The following is a 12,773-nucleotide window of genomic DNA, read 5'->3' as shown; positions in this document are numbered from 1 at the left end:
TTTTTCTTAATGGCTGCCTTATCGTTCTCACCCACGTATGACCGCAGAGGAACTCGACCCTCAGATAAAGAGTCTGTGCCCCCTACAGCAAGGCAAGAAGAAAGAAGTGGTGGGAACTGTTTATTTGTCTGATTACTGATAAAATCGTGTTTATTTTATTATTTATTTGATGTTTGCTCCACTGCACGGCAAATGTCAACGTCTTAACAAGCACTTTTTTTAAAATCCAAAATGCCCTTTTTCTTTTTAAACAAGTGAAGAAAATGCACCAGTGTTCCTCTGACAATAAGATTACAACATCCTGTTTCCCTTATAAAATCTAGTTGCTTTAAGGATTTTCTAGACCTGTTCATCCATATCTTGAAGCAAGACAAAATGAGGCAGATTGCTGCACCAGAATTAAGAAAAATGACATTTGTATTGGAAACGAAAAGAGGACATTTTAAGACCTGATAATAGATAAAAACTACTTGGCAGCATTGGAGCAAACATCAACAAGAAATCTACATAAAAGGATCTCACCACACAGCCAGAGCTGTGCCTTTTGCTTGTTTTAAAGAAAATTACCCCTTTATGGCTAACACTGAACAAAAATCACTTGGTAAGATGGGGGATTTTTGCAGCATTGATGACACTTAATGAAAGGAGAATTCCATGTGACTGAAACCTTCAAGTTTTATCAGAGCGGGGACATCCTCTCTGTGCCCTCTCATCCCTCGGCAGGCTTTGAAGTGCAAGTAGTATTGTGTCTGAGGGATCTCTCCATTTGTTTTCCTCTGAAGTCTCCAGGCCCCCCTGCGATGCATTCACTAGAATTTACAAGGTGTGTAATTTACCCTGCGCTGGATTTCTAATCTTTTGAATTGCTGAGATCAAACATGTACTTCTTCTTCAGAGCATCTTGTTTGATTCACACACTTTCCTTTGTTTCTGATAACAACTGATCACAGCTCTCTGTAAGCATCCCTGTGAGGTTGTAAAATAGCGTCACGTCACTGACCACCATTTAACACGGTTTTATGGATCCACGTGTGCTTTTTTGTAATTCATTATCCACTATGACACATGTGATGTTAACACTCATGATGCAGAATGACAAATTTTCAGAATAATATATACTGCCATTGTACCATAATTAGTGATATCATTTTAACGTGCAGCCTTAAGATGGGCTAATTTTACCTTCTTTTTCTAATGCTGCATAGTTTAATTAATAATGATACATTCTAATTTATTTGTCAGTTAGAGTCTGTATTAATAATCTGAATCTGCAAAGTAACCAGTAACTTAAGTCATCAGATAAATGTAGTGGAGCAAAAAGTACAATATTTGCCTCTGAAATGTAGTGGAGTAGAAGTATAAAGTAGAATAAGGTGAAATCACTCAGGTGAATTATGATTACCTCAGAATTTTAGCTATTAAATTGATAGATAAAGCATACTGAAAAAAATAATCTCATTAATGAACAGAGCCAAATAAAAATATGTTACTGTGTAGCAGTGTGGAATACCATTTGATAATACAGGGCTGAGATTTCTACACTTATTGGATTATATCTCTATTCTTTTATTTAGTTTGCAGAGCTGGAGAAAGTATTCTGAGCCATGAGTAATAGTAGCAATTCCACAAAAACACTAGAATCATTACTAAAGTAATGGAAGGTGTAAAATGTACTTAAAGTATCAAAAGTAAAAGTACTGCAGTAAAATTATATACAATTATATAATTACTGAATTGTTACTGATGCATTAATGTAAGTAGTATTTAAATTATTTTACAGACTGACAAATTAATGAAGTGTATTAAAGAGAGCAATAGTGGCATCAAATGAATTATCAATAAGCAAAAGTTCTTAGTTATATTCCACCACTGATATTTTGTCTGTATTTACTTGTATAATTTTTTACTTCATAATGTTCTATTTATTCATTCGACACTGATCACTCTGAGTCTCCACATATTCCTGCTTGACGATATTTTCACTCAGTATATTTGTCGTGCAGATCACTTTTTTGAACACGTATTAGCTTATTCCTGCAGGTATGAGGCTGTTTGGCGACATTATCGCACACAGACAGTGTCAGACCTGGTTGCACTTCATACTTTTTACGCCTCCATTACATTCTTGTTTCCAGCACCGCGTCGCAGGGATGCAGCCAATCAGGAAGCCGCACTGCAAGCTGAGGAGATGGGAGGAGAAAAGGCCAAGGAGAGCATACAGGAGCTTTTTCTGCCTGCCTCATCTGTAGGAAAGCAGCAGGAGAGGTAGCAACCCGTGCGCCCCTGCAGCTGAAACAGAAGAAACTTTGTGTAAACTTGCACAGTATCAGCAGGGAATGCACTGAGAGAAGGAAATGCGTCTGCCGCGCTGCTCCTGGGAGAAACTACGGATTACACAGCCCTCGTTGTAAAGCCGCTTTCTCATGCGTAAAAAAAAAACATCTGATTACTGGACTATAATATAACAAATTTCGCCGTGTGTGGAACCAGCGCGTTTCAGGAGACGTTTTTTTTCCAAGTGTCACATTTAGGTTTAGAAAAGTGAAGGTTTGGATGCGGTTTTTTTAGGCTTGCAGACAGGAGAAAAGGTTCTGTCAGAGACTTTGAGACGCACTCATCCGTCCGCTGGAAGGATTTTGGACACTGAAGACATGAGACCGCTTGTCATCTGCGCGCTCCTGCTGTTAAAAGTAAGCAACAGTTAATTACTGCTTTACTTACACAATGGCACATATTCCCACCGGTCACAAGTCTTTAGAATGATCTGCCTGCTTATTTCACTTTTTCCATCATAACACCAGAATGGAAAACGTTGCAAACTGCTGCCACCGAGTTCAATTTTACACCATTGTTCCCAAAGGAAGTCTGTTTTACACCACTAAGCCATATTTCTTTAAGGCCGTGTCATATGGCCCATGTTGGTGCATGTGTTTGTTGTCGTTCTGTAGTTGGCAAACAACAGTGGAAAGAGTGAGGGGAGACTTCTGATTAAATCTCATCCGCCCTTTCTTGTGTCGCCTCTCATGATCAAAGAGAAAACAAACTACTCTACTTATTTTGCTATAAAACTGCTGGTTCCTCAGAGACACATCTTGGGCCGTGGCCTGCCTGCTGTACATCCACACACCGGCCGTTCTGTTCCCTGGTGTGACCAGGGAACAGGGGACATCCTGGGAAAACGTGGAGAAACATCACAGGGGCGCACAGTTTACCAAGATTAGGCACCTCCACCGTGATAAATGATGTGTTTTATTGACAAATTATAGTTTCTGTGTTGTTTAATAGCGTATTATTAAACCAGGATCAGTGTGAAAAGAAGGCCCCCACATTTGCAGACAATGACTTGACACTCAACTACCTGAAAAAAGCCCATGGGGCTTGTAGTCCTGCCTGGACACGCTCCTCAGAGTCAAAGCACTTTTGTTGGATCAAAGTGTTTAGATAAAACTTCAGGTCTTAAAAAGATGCATATCTCCCTCTGATAATCTAAAGGGTCTCTTTTTGAAGTCTAAGGTGTTCTGTGTTCTGCACTGCAAACACACAGACTTTAAGTGTGTTCCTTCAGCCCACAGAAAAGTCCTAATCCGTGCTGTCAAATGATTCTCCGATTGCTCACTTGGATGATTTAGTGCAGAAGCTAATTGTACTTTACAGTGTGTGAGCACACCCGTCATGATTTTCTACCACTGACTCTGTTTCTAAGGCTTGTATTGCCTGTCCTTTACTGTACTTTTGCCGTATTTGCTGCAGTTCCTGGTGAAAATGTGGCCTAGCTTTCAGTGGTGCTGGGTCTGGATATCCGGAGCAAAGCAATTATCATCATTTTCTCCCAGTTTGTGGTGTGTGTGTGTGTGTGTGTGTGTGCGTGAGTGAGTGCCTGAGTTGGGGGGGGTGGTTTAGTTTGTTACCACAGTCATTTGAATTTCCATAGAGTAGTTAAGCAGATTTCTTTAGGGGGCAGACCTCAGGACCATTTAGAAATTTGAACCACCTCTCAACGCTTGGCGAGAGCTGAAAATCACTAGATTAACAGTTAACGGATCACTGTGTGCTGTCTTGTTTGATTTAGGGTAGACCATATATTTGGGTGAACTTGAAGCTGGAAAAGAGAGAAACCCGCGTCCTTTAATTTGTCCTTTACGCTCCCTTTAAATACTAATCACAGCAATCAGTGGAGGTGGGATGTGCAGCTTAGACAACCTTTCCTCAGCTCAGGCGGTCTGTGCTGACAGACCCCTGTCTGAAGTCCGTGGGTCATTGTCCTCGCAGGGAGAGAGCATCCTTTTGTGTGTTTATTTTCACGCAGATTAGATTAACTGGGGAAACTCCAGCCAACGTGCCTCAAAAGTGGTCTCACTTCAAAGGGGCACAGAAAATGTTTCAGACACAGAGGGGGCTGAAATGAAATGTGTTTGTGTGTGTCTGTGTGTGTGTGTGTGTGTGTGTGATCTGCGATGACTGAGCGAGTCCGGCAGCCGTGGAGTTGAGAGCCCCATTGAAAGCCGTGCTCCTCGGTGGTCCGTCTGTTCTCACTGGGGAATCCCTTCAGATTGCAGCTTCTTGCCTAAATGGAAAAAGCAACTGCAGCCCCCGTCCCTTCAGACTCTCTGCCCCCGAGGCAACAGATAAGACTGAATGCTGGTGCACGCACACCAAACTCACCTTGGGAAAAAGTTGGACATGAAGCCAACGTATGATATTGTAGGAACACCAGCAAATGTGGTTAGATGGTCAAGGTTTGACTACGATCGATAACAGCTGATCGTTTTTAAATGGAAATCTGAGTTAAATTAACAATTTAACGTCTAAATAATCAGATCTAGCTGTGCTCTCGCTGTTATTCTTTAGCCACATACCTTCAAGCGGTGATTTGTTCATTTCAATACGTTATCAATGTAAGGAAGCATAAGCACTTTTTGTTATGCATCATTTTCTCTGATGATGAATTTAACTGAAATTGTAAATACTGATTCACTGCAGCATTACGTGTGATAGATGTGAATCATATACTGGAATATTTTACCGTACCAATAAGCGCTAAGTAGTATCCAATCCATATATAGTAGAATTTCATACTGTATATACAGTAGATAATGATTTACTCATTCCTCTACTGAGTAGATCACTGTTCCCACTCGTCTCCAGTGAGGCATGGACTAAATATTTTATTGTACACTGGGCACCGGTGGGTGAAGTGCCAAGCCTTTGGCAGTTCCTGCCCAGTCGGGCCTCTGGGCAGGCTCACTGAGCTGCACCAGCCCAGACTCACACCGGGCACTGCAAAATGACAGAAATCCAAGCTGGAGGTAAAAATAAAGCAGAGCCACTGTCACCAAATATTTATCAAAGCGTAGATTTGGGGCTAAGAGGTTAGCTCGTGTGAGTAGAGGAGCCGCATCTGTCATGTGGAGAGGACCAACCAGAGTTACCAGGAAGCCTTTGTGCTACAAGTTATTATGGTCTGGGCTTGGTCACAGTCTGCCAACTCCAAACATCCTACTGGTTCCTGACTGCTGGATCCTACCACCCCGACACGCTAATACCTCTGATCTGGGTTCTGTGGCTGGTGCTCAGATATCATCAGGCTCCTCTGTAAGCGCCGCAGTGAAACTGCCTGTTGTTTTTGGAACGAGGCGAGCCCCGTTTCAAAGCTGCTTCTCCTGTAGTATCAGCATGGAACATTTCAGTGTTTTGCAAATGGGTGCGCGGCGTGGTGTGTGTGTTTGTGCGTGCGTGTGTGTGTGTATCTGGTGGGCTTTTTGCTGGAGGCTCGACAGGTTCACACACGTTGCCTGTGTTTTTTGGCAGCCTTCAGAGACAGAGAGAGTCATCAGTGGGCTGTTTAGCTGTTACTTTTCCCCTTTGCAGGAGGTTAGTTGTTAGACATCTGTTTGCTCTTGTCAGCCCCCAGGCGGGGTAGGCCAATCTCCATTAAATGTGTGCATGTTTAAGATGCCGTTGTTCGGAGCCTGGAGAAGGGGAGTTGGTGAAATACTGACCTTCATGGACACACCTGCAGGGCTCAACGACTTCAAAGGCCCCCTCTCACCCAAACACACACTTGCATGCTGGGCAGCCTTGGTTAACTGACACCCTTGCCTGGGGCTGGAACCATCTCCTTTCTATACCTCCCCCTCCTCTTCTAATGTCAAAAAATACAAACAGTGCATTCACACACACAGATTCACACTGATTTGGAATGAGTGGGAGTGCGGAAGCTCTTTTTACTTCTTCCTTCCTCCTTTTCTGAGTGTTTTCCTTCACCCCTTTATGTCTTATTCTTTCCACTGGTCTAAAGCCATCTGATTAAAGCCAGCCTCTCCCGTCAGGCACCAACCCTGCTGCACAAGCTGCTAGGAATGTCCGATCTATCCCTCATGTCATAACTCAAGCCGGGCTCTCCATTACCCACTTGCAGATAAGGGCTGAGAGCACTTTAAGGGCGAAAACTGAGGCAGACAGGAAGATAAAAAGGCCATTTTCGGTTCACCCAGCTCCATGCTTCTTTCATTGCACAAGGGTGGGATGTGTGTGATTTCCTTCCCATGTGTCGTGTAAGGCAGAAAACTTACTGGACAAAGAACACTTATTTTGTTTTCTTGTTTGGTAACTAAGTTAAACATGCATCCTGTAACAATCATGTCAAAATAAAGACGATTGGTTCAAAATGGCCTGTGTGGGTAGGATTTGTTTATTTTAGTATTTTTCTGTCATTTATTTACTGTAGGTTACTCTTGGAGATGCCTGTGCCAGTGGCCAGTTCACTGAAGCAGGGCAGTGTTGCAGTCTGTGTCCTGCTGGCTTTGGAGTGGAGGTAGAGTGTGGGAAAGAGGATACCAAGTGCACAGCATGCCCACAGGGTAAGCAATTATAATCTAATGTTACTCCACCAATGCAGACTATGTTTTACCTGCCTTATCATTATCTCTGTCATCTGCTCAAGAGGCTGGAAGATTTAAAACAGCACTGCGTTCCATCATCGCCACTGATATTTGTGAGAGAAACGCAACATATCCCGGCTGACCCTGATTTTGTAATCTGCCTCTCAGGAACATTTTCCCCATCTGAAAGCATCGGCCCTTGCCTTCCCTGTGCCAAGTGCCCGTCGAGTGTCCCCACGTTGGCCTCTTGCTCTGCCACTCAAGACACACAATGCGAGTGCGACGTCGGCTTCTTCTTTCTGAGCAACCACGGCCTGTGTGCTCCTTGCTCCACATGCAGTCGTGGCGAGGGTGTTATCCGGGAGTGTGGCCCACAGGGAAACACGCAGTGCCAGATGTGTGGCCCGGGAACATTTTCCGAGGAGCTGAGGAGCACCAAACCCTGCCAGACCTGCACCCAGTGCTCTGACAGTGAGGTGGAGATCCGTGCCTGCATGCCCAACTCTGACACGCTCTGCATGGGTGAGTTGAAAGAAAGAATTAGAGTGAGAAAATACACTGGATTTGTTAAGGATAGTCATATTCTATATTTGTCTTATTGTCAACAAGTCCCAAGAAAAGACACAAAACAACAATAAAATGATCCTTCTGAGTAAGACTGACATAGTTTATGTCTTTGTGCCATAAACCTCCATTGCTGTCCACAAATTAAAAACGCATAAATGAGCCTCTCTGCTGTTCTGGGTGACACTATGATGAACAGGGGCACTGTAGTTAATTTTGAATCAACCCTACAGTCGTCGTCCTGCTGCTGTAGTGCACCAAATCCACAGCTGAAACTACTCCCCACCAAATAGACTATTTGTAGCATTTGCCCAAAACTACAGTCCCCGCTGTTTTGGTAACTTATTTAGCCCTTTTTAAAGATCTGTTTTTATGTTTTCAGTAGGAACTAATGGGCTGCCGCAGATAAATGCATTTTTTCATTCTGGGCTTTTTTTTGCTGACAATAAGAAACATAGAGAAGAGTGCCAGCCTTTTTATATCTAATGCAGGGAAAGGCAGCAGTAGTGAAAGATAAAAGAATGAGCTAAAGGGAGGGTGACAGGGAGTGCGAGGGTCTGTGAGAATACGACGACATGTGGTCAACACCTGCAGCCACACCTCATCTGAACACTCTGTTACACTCGGAGATGGGAAACATGAGAAGCGAAAAAAGAGCCCGCTTAAGTGCTGTAATCCAATTGGTATGAGCTTGACAGGTCTTTAGGTTAACTGCCCCCAAGAACCTTTAGGCCAAAGGAGGCTGCTGACCCTGACAACTAGTCTGCTCGCTCCCAAAAGGCTTCATTTGCTCTCCAGGAGTAAGGTCATCTGTACACACTCTGGTTCCATATGTCAGGACCCTTTGACCCCAGAGAGGTCAGCACAGTACCTTGTAGTGTTTGATCCTAAAATAGGCAGACCGCAGGAGGGAGAACGAGGCTGGAAACAGGGGCAATGAAAGGTTTCAAAACCCCAGGGGAGCGGGATGACTGAGGGTATCATTACATCAGGCGTGCAGGCTTCTGTGGAATTATTTCTGGCTCTAATTTATGCAGACCAAATGTGTTTCTGATGTGCATATGTGCCGATGCAGTGATACTGGCCCTGACACGTCTCTCACGTCAATCTCAACAGATAAGAAGCTGCACATTTTATCTCGTCCTGCTCTGGATGGGCCTGACGGGACCCGTGATGCTCCTCGCTGGCCAGGTGTTGAGGAGGTGACGGAGGAAGGGGAGGCCAGTCCTGCCCCTGGAACGCCCAAGTTTACCCCGCAGGATGAGGGTGGCAGCAACAACATTCTGGCCTATGTGTCTGTTCTGGCCGCCGTGGTGCTGGGTCTGCTTCTTTATGTGGCTTATAAATGGTGAGGTTTGACTGGGGATGGGTACAAGTCAATAAATGGATGTAATAATGATTTTAAGATTGGCCCTGGGATGAAAGATCACTCACTGTGGGTGGCTTAACTGACATTGTGTTCCTCTGCTTTTTCTCAGCTGGAGATCATGTAAACAGAAGAGGGCTCTCTCTAAGGCTCGTGCAGCTGAGTTGGGAGCATCTCCAGAGGGAGAGAAGCTCCAGAGTGACAGTGGCGTTTTTCTGGACTCTCACAGCCTGCAGGACAACCAGCCCAGCAAAGGTGTGGTAGACACAGGCTCTCTGACACTAAGCTAGACTGTTTCAGAGGCTTCAGAAGACATTTTTCACCAGGTTACTAGTACATCTCGACCTGTATTAATCTGCAGTAGCTGTTTAGAGAATTGAGAAAAAAACACAGAAGAGAAGATGACATGTACTCTTGAAGGCTGCAGCGAGAATTTGAACTCAGACCAATCACGTTACCTCACTTCTCGTAGTACTTCATGGTTTCTTGTATTCTTCAGAATTGAAAAAGTCCTTGCGTGAACAAAAGGCAGTGGAGGAAGATTGCTTGCTAGCAAGAGATGTAAATATGTATTTCAACATACTTAAGAATTTGGCTTGTTGTAAGGAGGAAGGAAATGCATTTGACACATTTGTCAAAGATACACAGCGTGGGTTTGGAAAGAAACACCAACTGTAAACATCGGTTTGTTTGTTTACAAGAAAACCACAGGGCACCTTTAACTTCTCAGTTTACTTCTACCACAAGAACAATGACGAGGAAGCCTTCTTGCGCCATGCCTATAAAATGTTTTGCATTTGAAAATGAAGAAAATATCCTATTGGTTTGTTTTTCTTTGGTAGAAATAGTAAGCTAATTTTGTGTTTCCACAGGTACTAAGAGGGACAGCAAGCAGGACAATCGTTTGTACATCAACCTCCCCCCCCACAGACAGGAAGAGGTGGAGCGCCTCCTGCAGGAGGGAGGGGGCCGGGGGTGGAGGCAGCTGGGCGCAGCGCTGGGCTATGAGCCCGAACAGCTGGACCTGTTTGGGCGCGGAGAGGCCCCCGCTCACACACTCCTCTCTAACTGGGCCCAGAAAGAAGGCTCCACTCTGGGACTGCTGTGTTCTGCACTGGCTCGCATCGAAAGGGCTGATGTGGTAACAGCCCTCAACTGCCCCACACAGGGTGTTTCTGTGGTCTGACAGCTCCTCAAAAGCACGTATGACATTAAACAACTCAAGTGAGGAACTTTGATTCAAACGACAAGGGAGGCACTCTGTTATCAACACCTCTGTCGCTGTTGGAGGCTGCCACTGATGGTTCTGATCGCTTTGTTGGACACTTAAAATTCAGTTTTTAGAAAGAACAAAAATTATTCTTGTAACACTTTTACTCTAGCCCAGTTCATGTCAGCATTTGATCCCATGATGATGATGATGACGATGGATCCAACCGTGTGAATCTCCTGCGATGTGCGATGTTATCTCCACGGAGCAAATCAGCAGTTACCAGAGGAGACAAACAGACTGAATATGTCGCGACCTCATGCTGCCACTACTGAGGGAACAACTCTTTTCAATTTTGGTCAAGCCTTGCTCAATGGACGCTGCATAAACCTGTTCAGATTGAAGTACATTTACGATGTCATTTGCATGCACACAGATCCTGGTTACTATGAGTATTTGGTCAGTGGCAGGAAACAGAATAATGTGTTTACACGTCTCGCACATGTGTGATTATTCTAAAACCACTGTTTACATGTTATTTAGACAGTAATCGGATTTATCCCCCGCCTGCTCTGAAAAAAAACATCACCCTTCCATGTGCCATTGTAAACAGACATGGATGACTTTGATCATCAAGTTTCTAGTCTGGCTAGCCTTGTTTTATGATTCACAACTTCAGCAACCGCTTTGGTACTGCAGCTGATGTTTACCAAAAGGAGATGGTTTCTTCCAACAACGCTGCTCTCCAGCGTGATGCGAGTTCCTCTATTTACGTGCACATGTGCACAACTAAGAAGAGAAGGAAAGTCCATCCAGTAGAAATCCAGTGATGCCGATGATGTTCCCAATTGATATTTTCTTTATAAGAACACTTTATCTAATGTGTAGGTGGAACTACTCACTAGATAGCTTTTGTAATGTTTTGCCATGTTCTGTTGTTTTCTTCTTCTTCTTCGTCTGCTGCAGTCACTAGCCTTGGTATTTATTTCCACTGAGGATATATTACGCACCAGTGATGTGTCAAATCAGAAGACATGAAAATGAAGCATTCTGTGAGATATAAGAACACCTTTCTTAGCTCTTCCTAATAATCATCAATGATTGTAAATATCTTAAATATTGCTTTGTTTCGACAAGTCGTGGCTTTAAATGAGATCGTGAAGAATGAAGAAAATTAATGGGAGTGAATCTATTCTCCCCACATTCATAATACACAGCTCCATTTTTGTCACCTTGTTTTTTCTCATATTAGACACAGAAAAAAATCTAAAGACACTGTTAACATCAATACTCGTGTCCAAGTTGCCATCTTGCTTTTGTATTTATTTCATTACCATTTCACGCCGAACTAAATAAAATCTATGAGAACCGTGGACATCTGCGGTGTGCTAGTTACACATATATGATGGCCTCAGATGGTTTGATATTTTTTTAATACCAGCCAGGTATGGTTTTATGTATATATTTCCTAATGGTATGCATCAATGTGTTTTTGTAAGAGTTTTATTCATTTAATAAATAACTTTGATAAATCAGTGCCCTTTTGTTGTAGCAGAAGGACTCCAAATCTGCACAATAAGCATATAAACATAGGGTAGGCCTACATGTACCTGCAGGTACTGCAATTATGGGGTACGTGATTGTAGAGTTGCTCACATAAGAAAGAAAAAATAGAATTACACCATTTTAAGAGTGCGTGAGAACTACTTAGCCAGCAAGCAGAGAAACATTGAAATAGTAGAGAAAAGTAAAGAATAAACAAGTTTTAAAAAGTTACCTTACAGTGCTGATTAACAGTTGAATAGGTTAACTTAAACTAAAATTAATGGATATGATATTTAAAAATCAAGGCAGTTAAAAAAGCTACCTTAAAGTGAAGATAGATAGATAGCAAACTAGCTTAAAATTGAGGGACAAACGGTGATATCAAATACAATGGATAAAAAATAACGTTACATAGAAGAAATGGATAAAAGGCTGAAAAGATTAGCTAAAAGTAACGGATGAATGGTCAAATAGCCAAAAGTGGCCAGTTAATGTAGTTTTATTCAAACTAATGGCTAAATGTTGATATTTGAAAGTAAACATCTGAAGATCTTGCGTTAAAGAAATGATGAATAGCTGAAAAAGTTAGCTAAAAGTGACAGAAAAATGGTGGGAAAAGTAATGGATAACTCAACAGCCAAAATAGTAGCTATAATGAGGACATAGGCTTGAAAGCTAGGATGAACGCTTGAAATAAATGGCAGCATTGAGTGACGTGACAGAGGTGAGAGAGTATACTGACAAAAAGATTTAACCTGCCTCAGTAGTGTGATACATAGTTTTATTTATGTGTCATATCACCCACAGGCCCCAAACAATTAGCAGCTTAGCATAAAATCTGGTGTTGTTTATGCAATTTGCAGACTGTGTTATGCCTTTGTGTTTATTTATTTTCACCAAATGGCAAATGCCTTTTTAACATTCACTGAAATATGAGAATGACTTGAACTGGACCACAACTACAGTCCAATGGACATGTCTGTCACTTAAAGTGAAGTATAAAAGCTACTTGATGGATTACACAGTGAGGGCATTTGGACATATTTGGAATATGCTACGCCTTATCAAGAGATTCAGTGTTTAAGAGCATTTCCTATCCAAACCCCTGTGGGAAATCAGTCAAGAGGTATTTAAGAATTTGAGGGTGAAATGAAAATGATAGCTACATCCAAAATATTCTGGAGGAAAGCTTCATCTGTCTCTCTGA

The 12,773-nt window shown here is 42.7% G+C and overlaps 1 protein-coding gene across 1 annotated transcript; it reads left to right on the top strand.

Annotated features, from left to right (window-relative positions):
* Positions 1-2,259: 2,259 nt before the first annotated feature.
* nradd (neurotrophin receptor associated death domain) lies at positions 2,260-11,542 on the top strand. Its single transcript, XM_041942955.1, has 6 exons — positions 2,260-2,690; positions 6,728-6,860; positions 7,050-7,403; positions 8,562-8,793; positions 8,924-9,066; positions 9,684-11,542. The coding sequence occupies exons 1-6, from the start codon at positions 2,652-2,654 to the stop codon at positions 9,995-9,997; spliced, it is 1,215 nt and encodes a 404-aa protein (XP_041798889.1). The 5' UTR covers positions 2,260-2,651; the 3' UTR covers positions 9,998-11,542.
* The last annotated feature ends 1,231 nt before the right edge of the window (positions 11,543-12,773 follow it).

This window comes from Chelmon rostratus, chromosome 8 (assembly GCF_017976325.1).
Source record: "Chelmon rostratus isolate fCheRos1 chromosome 8, fCheRos1.pri, whole genome shotgun sequence".
NCBI lineage: Eukaryota > Metazoa > Chordata > Actinopteri > Chaetodontiformes > Chaetodontidae > Chelmon > Chelmon rostratus.
This window is presented reverse-complemented; position numbering and strand designations above follow the sequence as displayed.

Excerpts from the sequence above, each read along its gene's own strand:
- nradd (XM_041942955.1), top strand. The coding sequence starts at position 2,652 with ATGAGACCGCTTGTCATCTGCGCGCTCCTGCTGTTAAAA. Across the intron at positions 8,794-8,923 it reads CTTTATGTGGCTTATAAATG|CTGGAGATCATGTAAACAGA; the intron begins GTGAGGTTTGAC and ends GCTTTTTCTCAG. Across the intron at positions 9,067-9,683 it reads GGACAACCAGCCCAGCAAAG|GTACTAAGAGGGACAGCAAG; the intron begins GTGTGGTAGACA and ends GTGTTTCCACAG.